The sequence below is a fragment of the Aythya ferina genome (genome assembly GCF_964211825.1).
Source record: "Aythya ferina genome assembly, chromosome: 24".
Lineage (NCBI taxonomy): Eukaryota > Metazoa > Chordata > Aves > Anseriformes > Anatidae > Aythya > Aythya ferina.
Window position 1 is genome coordinate 3,216,641 of NC_140322.1, and position 25,363 is coordinate 3,242,003.

At 50.8% G+C, this 25,363-nt stretch overlaps 1 protein-coding gene across 17 annotated transcripts in view; it reads right to left on the bottom strand.

The window, feature by feature from the left end:
- The window catches only part of LOC311423355 (uncharacterized protein), a 259,365-nt gene continuing 234,002 nt past the window's right edge, over positions 1-25,363 (bottom strand). For 16 of the 17 annotated variants that reach the window (XR_014685659.1, XR_014685660.1, XR_014685661.1 and 13 more), the window contains 11 exons: positions 17,313-17,512; positions 16,459-16,768; positions 13,544-13,625; positions 13,267-13,390; positions 9,089-9,340; positions 8,071-8,147; positions 6,478-6,609; positions 5,009-5,174; positions 3,584-4,438; positions 2,755-3,122; positions 1-894 (listed from right to left, as the gene is read on the bottom strand). Coding sequence is in view for 1 of the 17 variants with exons in the window: in XM_084497267.1 (XP_084353393.1) it covers positions 5,093-5,174; positions 6,478-6,609; positions 8,071-8,147; positions 9,089-9,340; positions 13,267-13,390; positions 13,544-13,569 (693 nt within the window). In the remaining 16 variants the exon portion in view is untranslated. Of the gene's footprint in view, positions 895-2,754; positions 3,123-3,583; positions 4,439-4,695; positions 5,175-6,477; positions 6,610-8,070; positions 8,148-9,088; positions 9,341-13,266; positions 13,391-13,543; positions 13,626-16,458; positions 16,769-17,312; positions 17,513-25,363 lie in introns of those variants that run through there. The other variant, XM_084497267.1, reaches the window with a different exon arrangement.

Genomic DNA, 25,363 nt, shown 5'->3' on the forward strand with positions numbered 1-25,363 from the left:
TTAAGCAGTCACTAAATTCCTATTTACACAACAGACCTTAATGGCTCCAAAGGAAGCACTCAAATGTATTCGACAAATAATCCCTATTTATGAAAGCCCCGTAATATGCATTTACATAATCCCCACTTTAAAAAGCTGTATCAGCTCTAAAGTTCCTCAGCTCAGAGATATGCCCCGGGGGATTAGAAGCACCAACCAAAACAAAGGCAAGCAGAACGCAGGATGCACACAGCCACACCAGCACCGAGAGCCCCGTGCCCAGTGGGGCACCGGGACAGCATCCCGGCTCCGTGCACACACCCAGGAGCACACGCATGGCTCTGTGGGGGGCTCGGTGTGATTTTGGGCACACACGATGAGTCCCTTTTGGCTTCTTGAGCTGTTTTTTTCCCCCCTAAATATCCCCTTGCTTAATCACATGTGCCCGCTGCCCTAAAGAAACAGCTCGGCTGCATGAATGGCCTGGGAGGGCCGCGGCAGCTTTCGGAAGCGGTCGGCTTGGCGTGGAGCCAGCGGGCCCCGGGTTTTATTCATCCTCGAGACGACCGGACGCTTGCTAATATTCCCACGTGATGGATGGGGCATTTTGCTGTCGGAGGTGCTGTCCTTGAGATAAGAAGTATGACAGGGCAGAGATCCGCACCGAGCATGTTAATGCCGCTGGAGGGTTTGAATAAAGAAGAGCCGTGCCTCGCTGTGGCAAACAAGCCGGCCCTGAAATGCTGATTGTCCAAAAGCAGTGCGGGTTTGGGATATTGATTTGTTACCTTCTTTAATTTTAGTCTGATGAGCAGCCCTCTGTTGTGTAGGAGTGAAATGCCACGGGGGTCGTTTGGTGACACGGGAACATCACAGTCCTGGTGGCTGGTGAAGTACAGACCGGGTTCAGTCGGGCTAAGAAAGGGAAAAACACAGAGCAGAATTCATTTCCAGCTTCAGAGAGACGTGAGCACTGCCAGTACGTTAACCATGTGTGCGTGCCTTTTGTTTCAAACTCTGCCATTAGCATTTATAATACAAATAAAACTCAGGGAAATATTGGGATTTACCTGCAGCGAACGCCAGCGTGCCAGCAATGGGGTTTTATCTGCAGAAAACTCCCCCCTTCCCAAAGCTCCCAGCTTGTCAGCCAGCTCCTAAGGTGCTGCAAGCCCCGTGCCCAGAGCAATTGCCCAGGTTGCCCTCACCCATGCCCGGTCCTTCTCCAGTAGCCAAATGGGCTTCTCCTGGTTTGCCAGGGCAGGGCAGGTCCTGAGCTCCCCTTTCTCATTCAGCAGGGGCCGTTCCTGCCCTCCTGGCCCCAAAGCTGCCTGCACTCAGCCCTCGGGGAGCCTCCTGCAGGCAGTGGGGGTAACGGGAGGGCTCGGCACCTGACTGCAGGGCACCAAGCATTTCTCCTCCAAATAACACAAAAAGCTTGGGGATTCTGCTCGGCGGGTCCCGAGCGCCGTTCCACCTTAATAATGGAGCTCGTGAGCGAAGGTTTCCATTTAATGAGGCTCTTTGCAGTTTACATAAAACAACCACATGAATAAATACTCAGTTTAGAAAAGATAAGACCTGGGGATGAGTTTGGCGGGGGTTCAGCGCGGAGGATTATGCATACAGCAGATAAAGGTGCCTACAGTCGTGCCGTCACTTGATCTTGTCAATCTGAAACCACCTCCAACTCGGAGAAGCAGCCCGTGCTCACTGGCGCACGACGGGTAACGGGAGCTGGGGAATGCCCACGCCTGGACCTGGCAAACCCCAGGAGCTCTCGTGTCCCCCTGCCTCCCCAGCAGCTGTGAGCACAGCCCCTGCAGCAACCTGCACATAGCCTGCCGAGGGAGGAGAATCGCACGGGGACCACTCACTTGCCACCTTCCAGACAGATTCAGCGTCGGACTCGTGGTGTCGTGGTGTCCCTTTTGTCTTCCTACCCTGTGCTGATTACCCCAACGCTGTGTGTTTCCACAGCTTGCCTTCCTGGGCTGGCTACCCAAACTGTGGTGTTTTTAAAAATGCTCAGATGTTTTGAGAAATGCTCAGCTGCAGAGGAACGGGGAGGCAGATATTTTCTTTGTGGCGAGGCTGAGGTGTGAGGGTTGGGAGCTGAAGTGATGAAACCCTGCAATTTTGTTGTTACTACAAATTATGCCTTGTTTAAACCCTCCTCCTCAGGTTTTGATCTGTTGTACCGGTACTAATCCATATATTTATGCTGTGCCAGTCTGGATTCAAAGTGGTATAAATTCAGCTCATTGCCAAGACCGCAAGCCCTCCCTCGCTGCTGCCGGTACCGCCACTCTGCCACTGTGTTGGCTCTCTCCGTGACTCATCGCTGGCCCTGTTTTGGTAACTGAGGAGGGGGACAAGGGTTCAGCAGGAAGGAAAGCATCCATTTTTAATGAAATTCAGTTCATGTGCCCCTGGAGAACAGCAGCCAGCCCTCAGACCACGCTTCCCCTGCCCGTGCCCATCAGTGACGCTCAACAGCCAGGAGGGGACCCTGCCCAGCTCCTCGCTGGGCTCTCCCTCTCCAGAGGGAGGGAAATGGTGAGTGACTGAGGCAGAGGATCATACCCGGGACAGCATGGTGCTGAGCACAGGCTGTTTGGTAAGCAGGATGCCACCACCAAATTTCATCGCTCCATGCTTCTTTTTGAGCCAAGCTCAACGGTGAAAGCACCAAAATCGGTCAGTTCCAAGGCTCATCCTCCAGTAACTCACCCAGACAACCTGCTTCAGTCCTCCCTTTGGCCTTTTCCTTACCCGTTTAAATTATTCTGTTAACCTCTATCTTCTTCACTCCTGTAGAGAGCCCTAATGAGATTACCGGGGGTTGCACCACGGGACCAACGTAACACAGCCAGACATGCAAGGTCTCACCTGGCAGACAATGCAAGGAGGTTTCTTAAGCAAGCAGAGTATCGAACTGAGTGGGAAGAGCAGGTGCTGCAAGAGACAAACCTTCCTAGCCATGATGCTGGACCAATTCACACTATTATGTTTGGAGAGGAGGATCTGAGGATGAGGAGCTCGCTGGGTGCTTTGGCAGGATGCTCTATCGGTGAGTCACTGCTCTGCTGGAGCCGCACCAGCCCCTTGGCCAGACAAGCTCTGCTTTCATTAACTCTTTCCTGCAGGAGAAGCAGAAGCCAATTAATTACAACGTAGACTTTATTCCATTAAACTCCTCCAAGCTCCAGGGGAAGAGCCTTAAGACTCCACTCTGATCCTGTTGCCACTGACGCCAGTAAAAAGCTCTCCACAGACGTGGATGGGAGGAGGCGTTAATTCCACGTCTGCGTTCAGCCTGGAGCACGGCCACACTCGGTGCTGGTGCCGGGGGGGAGCCCTCCGAACACGATCCCCCTGCCCCCAGCCCCGGGGAGATGTGCTGCCTGCAGAGCCACCGCTGCTGCTCCCAGCGACAAGGGGCCGAGCGGCCGTCCTCCCCGCGGCTGTCACCAGCAAAACCCCACTCCCGGATCTTATCGTAAGCGTTCCTCCTTCTGCTCCCCATAAAGACAGAAATCAAAGCTCTCCACCTTCCAGTTTGAATGGACTCTAATTAATTGGATTTTGAAAGAGGGATTACCAGATCCGCAATGACAGATCCCTGCTCGGTCCTGGTGCTCGCTGCTGTGTTCCCAGAAATCTCCCCGAGCAGGGACTGTCCCAGCTCCACAAGGCTGCCTGTAAGCGGGCAGATCTGAGGCAAGAACTGTTCCTCAACCTCCCCTTAAGGAACTATTTGCTTCAAAGAAGTCGGAGGACCGAAAGCAGGCTGGCCGTGTTGTGTGGGACTCCACAGCTGACAGGGCAGGAGCAGATCCTGCTTGTTTCCAGAACAAGTGAAATGCCATTAAATGGCATCAAGTGAGGTCTGATGCCACAATACCACGCACCCTACAGTGCACACACACCTGTTTTCTTAATTCACAGGTAGATAACCCAGGTATTTGGTGGGGAATAGGCACAGTGATACAAGCAGTGCGTTATTTGTACAGCACACAAAAAACGCAACAGTTCTTCTGGATATAGGACAGCCTAGTTCAAAGTCAAATTTCTCTTTGTTCCTCGTGTGTTGCAAGTAGCTCGCTGGCGAGGGCCCAGCACTCCTCAGACTGGTTACAGGTCCGTCTCATCTGAGCTACGATCTGTGCCACAGCTCGTATTTCTTGTATTTTGTTTAGCTGCACCGTGGGCCAACAAACTCCCACTGCAGTCAACAGGCCCTCAGGACCTGGCCTTTCTCCTGAGTCACGGCGCGGTGATGTGTCACCTCCTCACTCCGACTCCTGCTCTGAACACTTCTCGTCCCGTTCCTTCTTATTAGGGTCACCGCTTCCCAGCGCCCTGCTGAAGCTGTTCCCAGCCACGTCTGTGCTTCCCAGTTGAAGGGCAGCAGGGTGGGAAGGGGGAGAGCCCACAGCAGACGGTGCTCTGGTCACTTAGGGACACAAAACCAGAGAAGAGTTCTCATTAAGGGGCTGGTTAAAGAGCTCAGGATACGTGACGGGGTATGGAAGTGAAGAAAAATAGGTTAGGCAGACATCACATTTCATCTTTATTCCTTTCTCTGTCAATCCCTTTCCTATTGTCTAGTAAATTCTCTTTCAGGGGACGGTGGTTTGGCAATTCAAAATTGCTTAAATCCCCTGGATGAATACGACCTCACACGGGGCTTGTTTAATATTCAGGGTCAGATTTTCAATGGCTTCAGTGCCTCAGCTCAGCTTCAGTTGTTTCTGCAAAGTTACAAGCTCACGGGAAAAAAAAAATATGCAAAAAAAAGCCCCTGATCTATGCTCAATTTGTAGTTTTGCCATTTGTAGGTGCTCGCAGAAGAGCAGGCCATTTTTGCACATGGCTTTTTGTGAGCAGATTTCTACATGAACAAAGGGAAACCACACTTTGCCAACGTGTCTCAGTGGAGCAGATTCTTACAGAACAGAGTTGAAGCCTGCAGGAACTCAGATGGCCCCTGCGCTCCCCACCTTCCCAGGCTGAAGTCTCCCACTTTCTTTGATGGAGTCTTGCAGCATATCACAAGCTGTTTGTTCACAACTACACCATCACAAGCGCTGTTTCTTCCCTTGAGCTGTTACAAACAGCTCCATGCTTCTGAAGAAAGAAATGTGAGTGAAGGCTGCCCATTTCTTCTAGATGTCCGTGGCACCTCATACCTGTACACAGCAGAGAAAACACATCGACTTAGACTGGATGGAGTATAAGGTTAAGATTCATTGAAACTAATCAAGAAAACACACACATTTAAATAACTGAAGGAGATCTTCAGCTAAAGAACATTTTCTCTCTGTCCTCATTTAGTACACATGATCATAAATTATTATTTTAAATTCTTGATGCATCTGAATGGCAGAAGGTAACCTCGTAAGCATAAGACTAACGACAAGCTGGCAAGGTTGCAGCTGGCTGGTAAAACCAAAACCTTTGGGATCTTTCTGGACAGAGGGCCCAGAGGCAAGCACAGCAGCCAGGGCCAGCGTTCCCTCCTGACTGCCCCATGGCTGCGTGCGGCTCCAGGGGCGCACTGTGATGGCAGAGCCAGAAATGCAGAGCGAGGCTGGTCCCCAGCTGGACAGCTGTTGGTGCAATGCAGACAAAGCCTCCAGGAAGGAATCAAGAGGAGACCCTCACCCCTGGGAAGTGTTATAAAGGTTGGTGGGCACCTGTGGATCATGTAAGTCCAGGGCTCTGCGCATCAGCGAGGACGCGGTGTGTACCCTTCCTGCAAGCCAGAGCTTCCCAGCCGCTGCCAACCACACACGTACAGGGCCATTGGCAGGCTGCAGGCACCTGCTAGGGGTTTTACCTGGGTAAACTAAGGCTAACAAAGTGGTAACAGAGCTATCAACCACCTGAGACACAAGGCAGCTGCTTGCTCCTAGGGCAGCACTGCGGGTAGGCGAAGCGCTGATGACATTTACTGAAGAATTTTCTTTTCACACCAGGCAGTGAAACAAACTTTTGCTAGCACATGTTCTTTTCACTAGCTTTTTTTTTGTTGTTGTTGTTGTTTCAAATTCCTACCTGGAGATCTTGCTAAAGCTGTGTACAGAAACGAGGCAGGAGAGCTGTAGAAGCGGTGCCAGTTGGGAAGCTTGTGCCCCCCCTCTGCCTCCGCGTTCGGTAGTATTTTCATTAGATACCCGACCTCTGATTCTGATTAAATAACTTGTATAATTAGATTGAGACATCTGCCCATCCCTGGGGGAAGAAATCCTTTTCAGCACTGGACCAAGTCTGATTTGGTTAATTACCTTAGCAGTTTTGTATTAATACACGGTTTCTTGATGGCAAGAAGCTATGGTATTAGCTTTATTCCTCCTGGCTTTCACAATGCTGGAGTAAGACAGTTCAGGGATTAGGAACCAGGCACTGAGCCCAGGATTTCCCTCCTCTCTTCACTCGTCTCAGCATTCTTCCCCTCTATTTTTGCTGATTAAAATATTCAGCTTTACTTGCCTGTTGAATGCAGCTTCCAGGCTCTTTGTTTGACATGTGAGGGGAACGTACTCCCAGTGACTGCCGCACAGCAACACGTCCTGGGATGCTTTGGAGCAATTACACTTCTCGGGGTTCTTTGGAGATGCGAACCTGTACCACTGGACAAATGCATTATTTGGGGCTCTGTGGGCTCCTTGGTTCATCCTCCGGAGGCAGAGCACCCACATGCAGCCTGGGAAGTGGAACAGGCACCAAAGGAGAGCAAGGCAGCGGCGCGCTCTGCGCACCCCAAGTTGGAGCTTCTGCCACCAGCTGCAGCGCAGAGCTCCGGCTGCAAGACAGACAGACAGACAGACACCGGCCTTTGGGCGAGCACGGCCAGAACTGCACCAACTGGCATGTGCTCAACGAGGAGCGATGGAGATTTGCATCCAAGCCTGGAAAAAAAACCCTGGGAGAAATGGGCGGCAGCAAGCCCAGTGGGCGCCGAGCCCCGAGGTGGGTGCTGAGCCCCGAGGTGGGTGCTGTCGGCTGACGCTGCCCCTGGGGCGCAGGCGGCTCCTCCACAGCCCTGGGTGCTGCCCCCCCAGCTCGCCCACGGGACTGAGCACCCCCGTGTGCCACCAGCGCTTAGCCGGGGGCCGCAGAGTGCTGCTGGCAACGGTGAGAACTCGATCAGAGCAAAAGGAACATTGCGCAACGGAGCATTTTTCTATCAGCAGATGGAAACACCTAATAAGATGTAAATCATCCGTTTGATAGCCGAGCCGTTACAGAACTAGAGATTCAGGCTTCCCAGGGAAACTTCAACTCTCAGAGCCACGTATTTACTATTTATGTGACTTGCCAGCCTATCTGAGGGCTGTCTGAGGAACTCTTCCTTTCCAGAGCGCTGCGCGGGCAGCCAGAAGGCGCTTTCACATAGAATTGTCCGGACTCTTCTCAAAGCAAAAATATATTCAGTGCGGGACTTAATTGTAACACGAAATCTGTGAGTTTTAGATAAAAGTGATAGGGAGTGGAGATCACGGGGGAGGAGAGGCACAGGAGCAGAACAGCAAATGCCTATAGGAGGTCGGACCGGAGAGATCCTGTCCAGCCCAGGAAGACAGGGAGGGCAGCACAGCGCTCGCAGCGATGCCTCTCCACACCACTCTCCCGGAGTCTGACAGCTTACAGAGATTTCCCATGGCAGAAGTGATGTTTGTTATTCAATAGCTGTTAGGGTGTTTTTTGTTTTCCTTCCACTGCTTCGTCCGGTTTATTTTTATTTTTCTAAATTCATGTAAACACCCGACACCCACAACGCTCTGCAGCAAAGGCTTCTGCAGATAAATGACACGTTGTGCAAAGAGCCACCGCTTTTGTTTGATGAACCAGAGCCAATGAGCAAATCACCTCTGGGTGACTTCCTCGTGCTACTCACAATTTCGGAGACTGCTGTCCTGATGTCCTGCACCTTGTTCCTGCTCAGGAACCACCGTCTATCGAGCTGTCCCTTGTATGGATGCTCTGCTACAGCCTAGACCAGCTTTGTTGTCCTTTCTGGATGTTTTCCAGGTATATAGGTGCTTCAACAGTGACAACAAAGAGAGAACTAAATAATTTCACCTCATTTCTGACAGACGTGGTGCCCAAGAACACCGGATCAGCCATGGCAGTGAAGCGCCTTGCATGAGCCAGGACAGCTGTATGGCAAAAAAGAAACAGTTCAGGAAGATTTAACGGCAGCAAAACTTAGGAATGGTTTGCGTTAATATCTAAAGCAGCCCTTTGCTGGGCAACCAGCGTTAAGAAGTTTTCTCACGTTCCTCCTCAAAACACAGGGTTTCTTACAGCACCCCTCAGCACAGCGCTCCCCGGCACCTTGCCACCGACCGGTCTCAGTTTTAGCCCAGCAAAACTTCCCCTCTGCTCCATTTTTTTTTAGGTCAGAAGGTGACTAAAGATTGGCTTTTACCCTAGCTACTTTTCTTTCCTTGCAACTTTCACACAGAAGCATGAAATACAACCGGAGACGTTTTGAGCACGACAATGGATCACCTTGTGCTGACGTGCCAGCCCAAGGTGTCTGTTATTTATAGCTCTCATTTTCTTGTAGCAAATCTGCATGGACCAAACTCCTGGTGGCTGACAGGCCCACAGCTGTGTGGCTCTCAAGTCAACGTGGATTTGGGTGAGCAGGGAGAGAGGCAGCAGCCAGATTTCACCCCGTGTTACATCGCACCGTACCTCGCTGCGCTGCACCAGCCTGGCTGCAGACTGCAGAGACTGGGGGAGAGGAGGATGGTGCCAGAAAGCAGAGCCCGCTCGGTGCTGGGGATATTTTGTCAGTCCTCAGGGACTGAGGCTGCTGAGCAGGTGCAGGGGGAGCAGTTGGAGCCACCCGTGCCATGAAGCAGCAGCACTCAGGGGAACGCAGCCCCTGGTGTCGGGGACCTGGCGGCGCTCACACACGGGTGGTGTCTGGGAGCAGCTCCAAGCACGCCGTGTTGCTCAGCATGAGAGAAAGCAGACTGCTTTGGGACAAGCTAACTGCTCCTGAGCCTGATTTGAAACAGAGCTGCTGCCTGGTGTCAGCAGATGAACTGAAGTATCGACCCGGCAGGAGCCAGCTGTGTGCACTTACCGGGGACCTGTCCTCTCCTTCACTGCTGACATCCAACAGCGGTCCTGAGGGCAGGAAGGTTCCTGGTGCACACGGCAGTAGAAGGGTACAGCGGCTCCCAGGCCTCAGCTCAGCCTCAAGAGCCAAATTTCCAGGTGCCACAACCTGAGACGAAAGGGAAGGTGCAACATACCCTTGGCAGAAGGTGCCACAGAAGCCACGCGAAGCTGGCAGCTCATCGGAAGCGGCTGGTGGTTTATCTTCAGGGAGCTTCTGTCAAGAGAAATGCTGAGTTACAAGAAGAAGCCAGCAGGAGGGATGGGACAAGATACACCATGCTGTGTCTCCCAAGCATGCTGCAGCCCCCCAAAGCTCCCGCAGCCCAGGAGCTGCTCCGCTCCCGAGCTCTCCCGCAGGGCTCCTCCGATCGCAGCCCACCCGCCAAGAGGGGCCCAAGCAAAACGAGATCCAATTGCACAAAGCTGGATCATGTATCATAAAGACAGCTTTGCTTAGTTAATCCTCTGATTGATTTTAAGGCCTCGCAGAGACTGAAAGACTATTAAGAGATTTGTGCTGGCAGTGCTCCCCAGCGCAGGCACCGTCTGCCGCGGCTCACCTGATGCTCACCCAGTCACGGCCTCAGCCCCTTCCGAGGACAGGGCAACCCTTGAACCCCCCACTTAAATTCTATCCCCTTTCACCACCTATTTGTTAAAACTCCCCCTGGAGGGCTAGCACTCCTACACAAAGCCCTGAGGGGTGCAGACCCCAGCACCACGTCCGGGCACCCCACGGGACACCCCATGGAGCAGGGTGCTGCTCCGGGGACTTGGGGCCACCTTGGCTGCACCCCTGCTGCCACGCTCCTGGGACTCCCAGCACTCGGTTTGGGATTTTCTCCACGGTGCAGGAGGGGCTGTGCCTCCAGGCTCACCATCCCCACTCCCTCCCTGCGTCCCAGGGCAGCGTGCTTGCCTCGCTCCTGCTGCTCGGTTTGGCAGGAGCCCCGCAGCGCATCCCCAGTCGCTCCCTGCCTCGCTCCTTCCCCATCCCCAGCTCTGCCTGGCCGGGATGCAATGTGCTGAGTGTGCAGAGCTGGAACGCTCGCTCTCGCCTTTGACTGCAACTGCTCATGTGCCTGCCTGTTTGCTCCAGCACCTGCCTCCTCATGTCCAGATTCCAACTGCAGATAATGCAACCCCGCTAGCCTCCTGGGCAGGGTTGTGTATGCTGGGAGAAATGCTGGCCTCGAAAACTGGGCGTGAGTCTGTGGGATTCTTCAGAAAGTTTCTGCTGCTGGCTCGTCTGGCAGAGGCTGAAGCCTGACCCTCAGCTCCAGTTAGCTCCAGTCTCCGCCAGCAGCTTGTGCCCAGGTAACTGGCGGGCAGGCTCGGCTGCTTCTCCTCTTTCCACTGCCCTGAACCCTTTTTGTCAAATCAAAAGCTGAGCAATGCTATGTTCTCCTCTTGGTTAGGTAGGTGCCTTTGTTGTTGCAGCAGAAAGAAGCTCTCCAAGGAGCAGTTCTTGAAGCAGCAGCCCAAATTGTTCTTCCCCTTTTCAGGCTTGGACCAGGGCACCGGCACCCTGCTGAGCTGAGCCCTGCGGACACCCCTGGGCAGGGAGAGGTGCTCAGCGCACACCACGGGCAGCTCAGAGCGATGAAGGCCACAGATGCCACCAGGAAAGGTCTGGCCACGTTCAGCCACGGCGGCCTCATCCCATGGCACACAGAACAGGCTGCAGCCTGCTCCCTGGTGCTGGCACAGCGCTGCGCTGCGGCTCAGGCCCCAGGCTGGCATTGAGACCAGGCTGTGAGTGGTGCTGTTGTTCAGGGAGCTGCAGCCTCCTGGATTTCCTCCCTGGGTTACGTTATAACTACAGAGGTGAAAGTCTTGGGCTGTGCCCAGTCCAAGTCCAAGCAATGCAAGACGTGCTCCCCAGCTCTCCTGCCCCGTCTGCTTCATCAGAGAGCGATGCCAGGTGCTGTGCAGAGCTGCAGCTCCAACAGAAGTGGGCAGGGCAGGAGGCAGAGGTGGCACAAAGCTTTCCTCTTCGTTCTTGGGCCGCTGCTGCCAGCTCTGCAGTGCCACGGGGCCGGCAGCTCCCCTGAGGCACACATTTGGCGCTGCTCTGTCCGGGTCTCGGGGCGTGCACGGCGCAGGAGACCCACCACAGACAGCACCAGCGGAGCCAACTGCAAGAGAGGTTTATTGCAGCAGCTTGAAAGAGGATGAAAAACTCTGGGGAGGGCTCTTAATGTGCCAGGAGCCTTCAAATGGAAAGATCCCAAACCAACAAGGCCTGGTTCGTAAGCACCCAAATCCTTCACCTGGCTCTGCCGCAGCCGCCTGGCTCCACTCTGGGGCCGAGCAGTGGAACGGAGCTGGGGTCTCAAGGAGCAGCCCCTGTGCCAGGAAGGAGGGCACAGGGTGGGAATCAGCACGGGGAACATCCAGAGTGAGTTTTGGAGGGTCTGCAGGGAGCATATGAAGCGACTTTGCTGCTTGTCAGCACGACCAGGAAAGGGAAAAGCCAGAAACTGGGAACCTGATACACAGCACAGGGGAGCAAAGGGGGTGAAACAGCTGAGAATGAGGTCTTACAACCACCATGGAACAGGGTTGGAATATTAAAAGAGGTTGTGCCAACGCGTCCAAAAGATGTCTCGACTTGAGACACCAACACAACACTTGACACAACGCCACCAAAGAACTTGAAGAACGCAGAGGGCAGCAAGCAAGGGAGCCTCTGAGGGGCACAGTGTGGGTCTGGGCTCGTGGGTGCTGGTGCCATGCCCTGCGTGTCCCCGGGGCTGGCTCTGCCGAGCCAGTGGCAGGGCATGAGCTGAGCCCACAGAGGATCCAGCTCCTGGATCTGCTCCTCTTAGGGAGCAGAGAGAGCAGCAGGACTTCACGAGCTGCTCACTTCAAAAGCTCAGCAGCCATGCCAGGGCGAGGAGCTGCCGGAGCTGCCTGGTTCCTGCCTTTTTTAATAGTATGAGAATTTTGAAGCTGCAAGACAGGAATGCGGGCAGAGCCCTGGCGGCTCCATGTTGCTCAGCTGAGCAAAGCTCTGTTAATAACCCGCAACCCCCAGAGGGAGGGAGGGAGGGCCGGTTCTGTTTTTGCTTAACCAGGGTCTCCTGCCATTCCCCCATTATAATATCAAAGACCTGGGTGCTGAGAACTAGATACAAAAGCAAGAGCAGCCCCAAATGGACATGTGCCAAACCCGTGGATCTCAGTGGGGTTTGCTGCAGGAGGGCAGGATTTTAAGCCGTAGTCTGGAGAAGCAGAGACTCAGGGGACAGGATCAGTCTCTAATTATCGTGCAGTTAATGTGAACGAGCAGCAGAGTGAGGAGAGGGAGGGGCAGCAGACACCAGCATGAGAAGCACTGACCTGGAGCTAAGGAAGGAAAAGTTTAGGCTAGACACAGAAGAAAAAATATATATTATAAAAAAACGACTGGCACAAACCAGACTCCTGCAGGGAGAAGCTGGAACGCTCGGCTGCAGGAAGTACTTACAAGGAAACCAGAGGCAGCGTTAGCAGGAACGGTGCAAGAACGAGGGCAGCAAAAAGCGACTGGCTCCGACCCCGGGCAGGACCAAGGGGACTCTGCCAGCCCTTCTGCTGCCAGCCATCAGCTGGCGACTTCAAAGGGACCCCGAGCGCTCAGCACCTCTACCTGGGACACGAGGGGATGCTGGAGATGTAACGGAGGCACCACTTTCGGCAAGAGCTGTTTGGACATTCAACGTGCCAGTCTATTAAAACTAACCAGGATGCGTTCATTAGAAAACCCTCTAAGGGGGCACGAGGGCTGCTCCTAACAACCTCTTCTTCCAGGAAAACCAATCTGCAGCAAGCACCAGGTGCTGTTGCATTTTAATCTAAGTTAAGTGACTCCTGTTCCTACCCCGGTACTGAATACTCGATCACTCGCCATAAATCATGCCCAGCCCCGCAGCCCCCCCATCCCATTAAGGCTCCCCCCGCAGTGCTCACGGTTCGGCTGCCACCCCATCGATCCCACTCACACCAGTACTGCCAGCCCACCGCACACCTCGTGGTTCCCACTGCCCACGGAACACCCCAATTCCCAACCCCAATAGCCCTAAACCTCAAACAGAAGGTGGTTTCTGGATGGGAAGGCTTCTTCCTCAGGAGGTTTTTCCAAGCGGGGCTTCCTACCTCCAACATTTTTCTTTTTTTTTTTGGCCAATTTCCTTCATCCATGAGGTGCTTGGTGTCCCCAGAGTGCAGGGTGATCACGTGCAACAGCCCCAATTTGGGGTCAGACAGTGTGGGGGCAGACCTGCGGAGAAGGAGCTGCTCTGCCACATTTCTGTGGCCCCGTGGCTCTACCCGAGCACGTTTCAGGGTCTCCCCCTTTTTCAGGGGTCCCCCCTTCAATGCCTTTGGGCTGCTTTGGGTGCTAGCACCCTGCACAGCACCCAGAGGAACAAACCTGCACATCCCTGCTGTCCTCAACATCCACCACAGCCAACAACTAGATAGGAACACTGGAAATGGGCATTTTCTGGCAGAGCCTGCCGAGGGAAAAGAATGGTTTTGTCATTTTTTTATTTTTATTTCTTCAGATTGTCATTCCGAGGGCTCAGAATTTCACTACAAATATTTTGACACTTCCAACCAAAAGAATATCAGCTCTTTGGCGTATGAATCGGCTGTACAGTAATTTTAATATTTTTTATTTAGACATTCTGACAACATGAATGCAATCGTGTAGAGAAACAATCCACGCGACCTAAACCCCAACTAACGCAAAATGTGCTGGAATAGAAATGTTAATCTGGGTCCTTGTGCGTAATTAGCAGGAACCTTGCTAACACTTTGAATATTGTCCAATGAATTGTCTGGCAGATCCCTCGTGGACTGAACGAATACCTTCAAACAGCTGAGGATTAGAACTTGGCTGCACTCGCTACGGATGGAGCCAGGCAGCAAAAACAAGTAAACCAAATGGTAACGGGAACTTCGACAAAAACATAATTCCACTGTTAGTTGACTAATGATTTTGGCTGGAAATGTACATTTACCAAACTGCCCCTTTGTATTGCAATGAGTCAAATCCAATTTCCTATCAAACTTGGAGGCAGCAGCCAAGAAAATCACGTTTAATTGAGTTGATAATGACTCCCACTTTGGACCTCGCTGGATGGGGACCATCTCGCTGCCCAGGTTTCTCACCCAGCCCAACATTTCACTGCTGCCTTTCGGGAACGTGGCGCAAGGCAAATCCAGCAAACACGTTCCTTCCAGTGAGCCTAACCAGGAATCCCTAAAGGAACCGGGACCTAGCATCAAATCTTCATGAGATTGGAGCCCGTTGGTCCTGGCAGGACCCCGGAGGCAGCGCTTCCACAGTTATTTAAGTGAGAATACATCGGTTTGTCCAAAACCATGGGCGCCAGATTAATCCCTGGGTTACAGCACAGCTGTGGCAGACCGCTCAGCACCACCTCTCCCGGGAGATGAGCTGGTGGTTACAGCCACAGCAGCCCGACAACAGTTCCCACTAGCAATAACCATCTTATCTTCCACCTGACCTCCTACTTGGCCATTCCCTATCTCGGGTCAGGAGAATTCCTGCCCTGGACGCGCAGCTCGACCTTTGAGTTTCAGGAACGGGCCCGTCCACAGCCAAGGAGAGACTTTTGGTTTCTTCCCACCGAGAGCTTGTTTGTTGTAGCCTCAGATGAATCCTTCCTATAGCTGTGGTTAACCTCTTCCTATGGTTAGGCTCCTTATGATTCACCTATGCTAAGCATTTTGCAATTAAACTCCCCCATAGAGCAAAACAAGCCTTTATTATAGCTGCAGAAGGCCTCTGTCTCTGGCTGAACCGGGTCTTCTGCTTTTGTTCCCATGGCTTTTTCGTAACAGCTCTGCTAGTTCTCATCCTTGGCTTGTAAAGCAGTGTGACCATAGGCTTTCATGAGACGGTTTTAAAACATAGGCAGAAAAGGTGGTGGGGCTGGTGGGGTCTTTCAGCCTACTTCATAGAGGCCTCCATTCTTTGAGGTGAATCCTTTGTTCTTTGGTGGAAAAAAAATACATTTTTATGAGATAGGTGAATCAGCCGTTCCCCTCCAGCAAAGTGAGTCCCCAAAAGAGAGCGAGGCACATATCTTAGGATGCTCCTAAAATCACAAATATAAGCAAGGGGCAGAAAAGGGCATTGTCACACAGAAGAAAATCTGCATCAAGCAAACAGCTCCAAAAAATGCAAGAAAGTAAGATCTATAAGCTTACATCACAGTGAAAGCTGCTTTAGAATTAATAATAACATTGGCAATACCGAATTATTGGTGAAATCTGCTAGGAAAATCTCTTAGGTTCTGAAAGACTACACTCAGCTCAGTGCCAACCCTCCAGGATTTCTGTATGAGGGTTTAGAAGTTTTTCAATAAATTCAGGGGGAGAAAAGAGAGCTTTAGTTCCAAGCCTGAGCCAAAGTTTGCTGTTAGTCAGAAAGAGTAAATGAACTTGTGGGTTTGACTCCTCTGTGTTCCCTTCTCACAGTGTCTTCTGCACTTGAACAACAGAGCACACAGCCTGAACACGAAGGCTTCATGTTTTATTAATGGTGTCCAATTCATTTCCTGTTTTCATGCTGATAACCTACCGAGGGAGAGGAAGGAATTCAGGTGGCAAGACCTCCGATCCGTTTTTCTTACACCCCTGAACAGTTCCCAAGTGGGTATTTCACCAGCAGCAGCTCTTCCTGCATGCATTACGCACCCTTCCCGTGATGGCTGGCTTCACGGCTGCTGGCGTGCGCCTCGGAAAGCCTCCGTGTTTTCAGGGCGAGTTCTCACCAAGGTGAGAGCTTTGAGAGATTTTGACTCGATCGAGTCTCAGCAGCTGTTTTCACTGCTGCCCTTTCTACAGGACTGGCCTCAGAATACATCCAACTACCACCCTGGCAAAAATCTCCTTGTCGAACAAAACCTGTGTTAGCACTACCATCCCCGTCTGTAGAGCTCCCAGCTAATTCCCCGTTACAGACCACCCCACGTAGTGGTCAGCCCAGCAGCGATTCAGAGATCTTACTTTTTGACTGAAAGAAAGCTCCCAGCCTAAGAAAATGGGGCAGATTTTTGAAATCCCTAATGCTCTGTGCAGCCCCTTCCAGACAGTACCCTCTTGTCCTATTTCCAGTGAGTTACCTGTACGTAGGGTATTCTACACCAGATCTACAGCACGGTAGCTCCTACTAGGAGGGGTCTGCCCCTGTGGGAGGTAAAATGTGTTAGGCAATAGAGGGAAGCTGCATCCTGGCACCTGGGGAAGCTTCAGGTGGTTCAGTAGCTGCCAAGCCTTGTCTGTCATATGTGTATGGGTGTTTGAAACACAAACCTTGTGGGGCCACCTCTTGGAAAAGCAGACTCAGCCTTTGGTTTGGGCCAGAAGCAGTTCTGAGCACCTCATCGGCTGCTTTCTTCTGGAGACATCAATCAGGGAAGGTGAATACACTGAGAACTGACATCCCAGAGCAGCAAGCTCTCAGTGAGATCACTGGGGCTGGAGCAGCTGGTGGGTTCTGGCAGACCCTATTATCATTTGGCCCCATCTGTCCTGTGCTTGTTCACATCGGTGTTCAGAGAATCCCCATTTTCCTATTCCGTAGCTGGAGATACAATAAAGACCCAGGTCTCACAAAGCACTCCTGCAAACAACATAAAACAACTCTTGTAAAGATAAAAAAAATGAAATTCCCCCCATGACTCCTGTAGTGGCCAGAGATGCCCCAGTCTGTCTCGCTGCTTCGCGTTCCCTTGAAGCAGCGAACACGTTAGCAGCAATTACTTGCCTCCAGCTGCTTCTTCCTACGAAACCCACTGGGCACCTTCCCAACAAGCAAAGAGCGATTCCTTCTCCAGCCTGCACGCAGCTCGGTGTGGCCGTGCTCCGTGGCAGGGGTGAGGTTGTGCCACTGAGCTCTCGGGGTTTCTTTTAGGCCGTTTTCCTTTGAAAGATAACCAGAACTGTGATGAGATCGGTAACCTCCTCTGTGTTGGCAGGCAGACATGCACGCCTGGGGGTGCAAGTGCGAGTGTGTGGTCTTGGGTGTGGGGAAGAAAGGAGAAGGGTGGTGACCTGAATGTTGGAACAGAGTTCAGAGTAGGCTCTTTTTTTTTTGTTTTGTTTTGTTTTGCCTTTCCTTGCATTGGGAACCCCAAGCACTAAAAAGCAGGAGTTCCCTGCCCCACCTGTGATATAATGAAAGCCCATCGGAGCTGTGTCGGCTGCAGCTTGCTGAGCCTCCCGGGTCACAGAATCACCGACTGGATGGGGCTGGAAGGCACCTCTGGGTCCAATAAATATCCTGGCTCCAGCAGGGCCACCTGGACCATGCCTTCTGCTTCCTGAGCCTCTTGGTTGTGGACAGCCACACTTTCAATGCCTTCCCCTGAAAGCAGGAGGATAAGAGACACTGTTATTGCTACAAGTGAGAGTGGAGATTCTCAGGTAAGGCAGGACCTCTGCAGATAGGACACGCAGGAACATCCCAAAGCCACAACAACAGTCATTAAATGCAGGACCTGGCCACCTCATTCCCTCACAATATATTTTGCACAAACATTGAGCTTGGACCCGAGACACACAGGCCCACGTGTGCCGTCTGAGTCTTAGTGCCTGGCTCCCTTCTGTCTCAATTATTTAGCCCCAGACTAGCAGGGAGACAGGACCGAGGTGCTCTTAAACTCATCCCTTACAGACAATATTTGTTTGACTTGTTGTTAATCTGCGGTGACAGAGCCTCCACAGCCCCCCAGCAATCTGCTCCAACTGTGACCTACCTCCACCATCAGAAGGATTTCCTATTTTTTCCCCTGGCTCTCTGGAGTCCAGTTTAAGCCATTATAAGAAACATAGGGGAGAGCAGAACGCTCCCTCCTCCTTGCCGCACCGCTGTATGTACACGATGGCCGCTCTGCTGCAGCCTATTTGTCTTCTCTGGACTGAACACAAGGTGCTTTTGCCAGTCCCTCTTTGCACATCGTGTTTCCTAACTTTCTGTTTAGCCCTGCTTATTGTTCCCTTCCAGACGTGCATCAGCTGGAGAAAGTCTCTGGTGAATTCCTCGTCAGGCCTTACCACCGTTCAGCAGCGTGGAAGAATGGCTGCACATCCCCAAACGACACTCCCACGTCTCCTACTCGGTATGGCATTTGACTATTTGACTTTTTTTTACCAAAAAAAATGAGATCTTGGATTGCATTTTCAAGGACTGAAGTGCGATGCAGCACTAGGCATTAAGGCAGCATGAGAAGAAGCCACGCTCCCACCCCTAGCACCCAGTGAAATAAATATTGCTAGTACCTCTGAGAACCATTTGATCCCGTTGCCCAGCTGGCATCGCTGACAGATCCCAGACTCTGCTTGCCTTTTTAAAAATAACTTTTATCTGATGATCACCGCCCCACAGGGGTGTACAGCACCTTACTGAAACACGCTGCAGATCTGCAGCCAGCAGCTCTCAGCAAATACTGCAAATATTATCAGGGTATTTTTCTGCCCTTTGCTTTATCACCAAAAAACTGCAAAGTCCTGCTCGGACAATTTTTTTCTCTTTTATTGTCAATGCAATGATCAGCCCAAGAAGTTTTCCAACTGCAGGGGAAAATGAATCGATTTGAAATCACCGACTTTTTGTCTTTTTTACGGTCTTTGGCCACTCTGAACGCCGCCTGTTCTGCGCTGGGCAGTAAAGGGAGGGACGCTTCCCACGGAAAGGGGAACGGCTGCCAAGTGCCAAGGCATCGCCAAGCTCTGCAGACAGGTATTGTCACAGGGTGGCACGTTATGTAAGCGCTCCTCACATGCGAGTTACTCCGCATTCTTGGCAGCAGACCACATGAAATTTCCCTTCAGATGTTGACGGGATAAAAAAAAAAAAAAAATTATATATATGAAAATCACCTTATCATTTACAATGCAAATCTTGGAAGGAAAGTTAGTAAATTAAGTTAGAGAATCGCCTAAATTAAGCTGGCATTCTCTTCCAGTGCTTCAAACTCTGAAAACATTGCTGGCTGACAAAACAAGCCCTGGAATGATTAGCAAAAACCCTCCTTCAGAGGCAGCAGACGAGCAATCCCTTTGAACCTTCGCAGCACATCATAAACGCTCAGCAGCCTTACAGTGTGGCAGTCCCAGTGCTATCAATTATTTACCCTTTTTCTGTTTACCTTCAGGCAGCAAGTAATTATTTTTAAATATTAATTTAGTTGTGTCATGTACAGTTTGTGGTTTAGCTCTGAGATCTGAGATACAGAAAAGCAAACTGCATCTCAAATCACATTTAGCTAGTGACGCATTGATAGTCGGATCCCCACTCCAGCTACTCAGCAGCTACAATCAACCGCTTCCATCATTAGAAACAAAACTCTGTTCATTGCAGGAATGTGAAAGCAATTTTCTTAATAGGAAAAGATACTTTTTTTTTTTTTTTTAGCCTAGCAGTCCCAGAAATTGGAAAATCTAAATAGGAGAATATTATTTGGCTCCAAAAAGTTTCTTTTTTTTTTTTTTTTTTTTTTCCTGCTGAATATCTTCCCCCTTTTTGTTCCCCTCAGAATTTTTCCCAGCGTGTTTTATTCTCTTCATCCTCAGCTAATTTAGGCTAAGAAGACGTTGGCTGTTGTTCCTGCAGCCCTGAGAGAAAGAGATCCTAGGGGACAAGGAGTGCCTTCCTGCACTGAGAACACCGCTTCTTAGAACCTCAAAAGAAAGGATGGCTCTTGTCAGCTCACATGAATGTCTTTCCACTAGAGACCAGCTCTTTCTTTTTAAAGGTTTATACCAGAAAAACAAATACTCATTCTAATTTACTTGTACTAAGACACAATACCAAGTTCAGGGCAAACTGCTGGTTGCAGGGATGGCAGCAAGACAGGTACCTTCCTGAACAGGGTTTGGGATTTTGGAGAAGTCTGCTGAGGTTCTCTTTGTGCACTGGGGATCTTCCAACTTTTTCTTACCATGAGCTCTGGGAATAAACCTTTGTTGTAGCTATTTCTGAGACAGGATCAAGGAGAAACAGAACTCCGACAACAAAACTTGGGCAACTTTTTGGGTTGTTGCTGGTATTCTGGTGGCACTTAGGGACCCCAGCCATTGGTTTCCCACACTGATAGGGCTGCACAGAACCCAGCAGCCCCACGAGTGCGTCCTCCTGACAAAGAGCATGCAGCCACAGTTTGAACTGAGTACAGCACGGGAAAACAAGTATGAGAAAGCACAAAAAGCAGTAGCAAATGACCAAAGGGTCAAGCCAAGGCACCACACCATTCCAGTGAAGGGATGTTTGCAAAATGACCCAGTGAACATCAGTGTTTCCTAACGAGAAAAAGCAATGGTGGCAGTCAGTCAAATCCTATTCTTTCTGCTCCCTGCCACATCTTTGCCTCCTGAAATCTTGCCTGCTCCCACCCCATTGATCCTGCCCCATTACTGCTGCAACCTGGCTTATGTGCATCCATGATTTCCGACAGAGGGGCCATGTCATGCACCTTGTGTTAATCTAAGTGGCCCACAGCAGCCCCTGATTCCCCTCCTGCTCACCTCCTGACCCCCAGCATGAATGCAGACTGCAATTACAGCCCAGGACGTGGGCTGTGGGATGGCAGACCCGCTACAGCACGGAAACGTGACTTTTTGTAGCCCAGAAGAGCTCTGCTCTAACAGAACAGGTCCTTGGGAAAGCCAGCAGCTTTGCCTGAATTCCCATCAGTAATGTTATCCATCATGGTCTAGTGTAGAGCTTTAACATTAGCTGTAGGTGGCTGGGCTTTTTTGTTTGTTTTCAGAAAAATTCCATTACAGAAACTTTTCTGGAACCGAAGCAATCGAAGCCTCTCTCCCGCTTCCCATTCTGAACTGCCGCTTGACTCCTGGGTCAGATGCTGGCAGGCAAATTTCCAGATTCTGCATTACGAAGCCATAAAGCCTCCTTGCTCTGCAAATCTCATGGCACATGCTTACCTCTGACCCTAACACAGAAAGAAAGGACAAGGCTACCTGTCCAGCAAAGCAGTGAGACAATCAGAAAAACATTCCAGCAGCAAAGGAACAGCAGCAAAGGAGGAGCAGCACAAAAGCAAAGCTTTGTGAGGGCTCCAATCCTTTACCTCACTGTGACAGGAATAAAGCATCCACTCTCCTAATGCAGGAAGGAAGGGAGAAACCTGATTCCAGGATGAAGGAACGTCTGAGGAGCAGGTACCTGAACTGGACTTTTCATGGCTATCAGAGGCCCCATCAAAACAGAAGGGTCATGAAAGAGGTCATGAAACCTGCAGCAAATTTGGGAAAACAGAACCAGGGCATCAGTGCCAGCCACTAAGGAAAACACAGTTGAAACTGTGAGATCAACTGCAGAGCTCAACCCTTCTGACCCAAGCGGCCTAACGGCGTGGGCTTGTTTCCACCCACACTTTATTCTGCCTCTGTAGATGCCTCCCCAACAACATGACACAAAGCAGAGCAACCCAGTGGGCTTCTTGCTTGTTATCAACACCAGCAAACTCCTGAAACTCCTGTCTGATCCACAGGCACTTTGTCAGGTGTTAGCAAGTAACTCTGGGCCTGGAAATAACCTCAGTTCTGCTGGCTTGGCTCCCATTTACCTTGGTAGCAACATTGACCAAATGCTGCCTGGGCAGGTGCCAAGTTTCTCTTAACCTTGGCGAGCAGATTTAGATCACGTCGTTTCTTGAAGTTGTTTTGTCCAAGGTGAACGAGGATAACGGCTGAAGAACCACAAGTGTTGAGGATGAGGAGGGTGACTCCACACTTCCCACCAGGAGCCGGGCCACGCACCGCTCCTTGAAGCAAGGAGGCAGAAAGCCCCAGGCCCCAGAGGTCACTCAGTTCTTTTTTCATGATTTGTTTTTTTCAGGTTAAATCTGTCTCACCTTCTGATGCAGCCTTCTGCAGCCAACTGATTTCAAAACGGAGCCACGAGGTCCTGTTGTTGGCTTGCTTTTGCTCAGTAGAAGTCTGATGATGGTTTCAGGCTGAACGTGGAGGCAGGGGAGCAGAATGAATCATAAGATGACAGAGAAGAAAGACCTCGGTCTTGAAGGAGATGGGAAGATAAAGGTTTCTCTTTCTTACAAATCCACATTAATTCACTGCATTAATGAGCAACACACTAGTATGACACAGCCTTTTCTTCACGGCCTCTGGTTCCTGTGAAGAAAAACTATTACCAGAGCCACAGAACTAACCAGTAGGGCACAAGTAACTGGAACTTCACTTTCATTAGCTTTGGTCACTATGAATTAGAAACCAATCAAAAGTCTAAAACCTTATCTACCACAGCACTGAGAAGCAGGTCCCCGTCTGAACAGAGACCAGAGATCATTTCAAGGGTAATAATTCCACTGCCTCACAGCTGAGCATCTGTACCATACGTGGCTAGGATTTGCTTTTTGAACACATCCAACAAGTGAAGTTGAAACCTGTGGTATTGTCCAGGAGCTGAATGTGAGGAGAGGTGGGGTGGGAGAAAAGAGGGGCAAAAGAGCTGAGCAGAATAGTTTTTTAATGCCATTTCTGGCAATCCACACATATCTCTTGATAAAAGTAACTGATTCTGTTTGGTACACACAGCACTGAGACCCACATACCCACGAGCACCCTGTCTAACTGTTAGTCATGACTGAGTGAAAGAAGGAAGAGAAGACTTGGAGTAACTGGCCACGGAGGTGACTCACTGATACAAACTGGTTTTGTCAATTACATTTCTTTAAGAGAACAGGCAGTACTACTGAATCGCACGCTGTGGGTGTCACAACAGCAGGTTTTTCAGACAGAATTTAAATGAGAAAAAAAGTATAACGCAAGGGGCCAGAAGGAAGTCTACCCCTCAAAGTAAAGTGGCACTGAATAACTTAATAGCGTGGAAAGCCAGCACAGAGGAGAGAGGACAACCTTGCCGTGTTTGCAGCACTCCCAGCTGCTGCAGTGTGTGTCGTTACAAGCTTCCAGGAGTTTGGTTGCTTCATGTGATACCTAACCCTGCTGCTGGCCAGCCAGAAGATGAAAAATGCGTGGGTTTCTAATCCCAAAACAACACTTGCTGCACCGAGGCAGTCTCCCTATTGGTCACAGCAGATGAAGAATGTTATTGTCAACCTGTCGTCTATGCTGGTGAGGACAAGAGTGAAAGAAAGCACTATGGACCAGGGCTGGAACTGGCACAAAGAATGAAGTGCCACCTGTGTGTTGTTCCCGGGTGTAACACGGCACACCATGCTGCTGGGAACAGGGGGGCTACAGGCAAATTTCTGTGATGCCAGGAGGGAAATGGCTGCCTGTTATCGGCCCCAGTCCTACAACAGCTCGTTCTACAGCCCAGGCACCACCAGCACCCAGCTCCAGACTCCAGTCTTGCTCCTTGAACTCTCCACAGACACAAATGCCACCATTAGTGATGTTACTGTGAAGGAAACGGGAACGTGTGATGTATTACCACCTTTATAGGGCTGTTATTTTGGGGACAACGTTATTTTTAAGGACAACACAAGCACATATTTCATCGAACCAGAACACAGTTCGGGCTGGAAGGGACCTCAAACTCCCCAGTTCCAGCCCTGGCATTGCCGGGACCCCTCAAGCAGCCCAGGGGCCTCAGGCCTTGGGGTCTCCTTGAGGCCATCTCTGGCCTTATCCCAACAAGCCCCGAGCTCTCCTGAAGAGGTCTTGAGCGGCTCCGAGCGTTTCTGAGTGTCCCCAAGCCGTGCCCGGGCGCTGTCCATGGTGCTGAAGCAGCCGCCCAGCGGCGGGCACAGGCTGCGGGGAGCAGCCCTGAGCCGCCCCCGTCCCGTCCCCACCCTTCTCAGGGACAATCCGGGCAGCCAAGAAAACAGTGACACGCCGAAACGGCTGATAAAACTGCAATGAAACGTCTGTTGACATTGATTTCGAGCCCGCGGCCAGAGATGAATGATTGAAACGCCAGGCTTGTTAAAGCTAGAATGCTTTTGATTTCTCTGCGCTGCGCCGAACAAGATTTAGCTGGAGGGAAGTTAACAATCAGCTAATTGACATTGAATTAACCATGAAATGCAGTATAACTACTTTTCTTCTGAAGTACTCTTCAGCAATGCTTTAACAAGGCTTTTAATTATTGATTATTGCTTATAACACACACCAGGTCTCCTTTTATTTGTTTTAAAACCTGGTGTCCTTCAAAGGTGTCAACCCCCGTGCTTTCTGCAGTTCACCTATCTGCTAATGGAAACCAAATAAAGGATCAAAATCAAAGCAGCACCTTCTCCCTCTTGCAAAGCATCCTAGCACAATGCATCAGTTTTTCCAGTCTGAACCAGGTTTAGAAAGAATAAGGGTCTAAAATCCACCACATCCTTAGGCAAAGGTGAGGAAATTGAGGGAGAACGATGGCATGTTTTCAGCTAATCCACTGAATTTACAATTGCCTTTGGGACAATAATAGCAGTTGAAGAACTGTCACTTGCACAAGCAAAAAAAAAAAAAAAAGGAAAACGCTTGTTTGGTGCACATCTGAGAAGCTGGCACGGCACAGACAGCAGTGGGCACAATTACCATCAGTGCAGCTGCATATGCTGCATGTCAACTCCAACAGGGTCGCTGCGCCGTGCGCGCTGGGGAGATGGCGAAATCTGTGTGCTAATGGCTGCAGCAAGCAGAGAATAACGTGTGTGCATCGGAAAAACAACCAGAAAATATTGGTAAAAAAAATCAAATACCAGACAGACCTCTGTGTGTTTAGAAGAGATTATTATTACTGCAGCGGACATCACTCCTTAAGGTGACTGCTCCCACCTATGAGACCTTTTCTTACAGAACTATAGGGACCTGGGGGGACAGCAGCTCGTTCCCCACATCTGAGACCTCTGCCCTGGAAGCAATTTTAACACAGCGTTCCTTCCATCCTGGTCTTGTTTTCTCCCCAGATCCTGCCCTGACCCCGAGAAATCACCCAAAGCAAAGGTTCATCACCATCAAAACTTTTTGCAAAAGGAACCGACCCTGAGAGCTTTCGGGATGGCAGCGAGGGAAGCACAAGCTGTCTGCAGAGGGGCCAGCACTGCAGGATAAAGCTGTTATACCCAGCACACGAAGGTGTGCTGTGCACAGAGCATCAGGCAGGAAGCTGGTGAGAATTTCTCTCCCAGTTCACTACAAACTGGGCAACGAAAACTGCTCCAGTGGCTCACAACACCTCTGGCAGATGACACTGCCCTCAGATTTTAACCCTTCAGGTGGA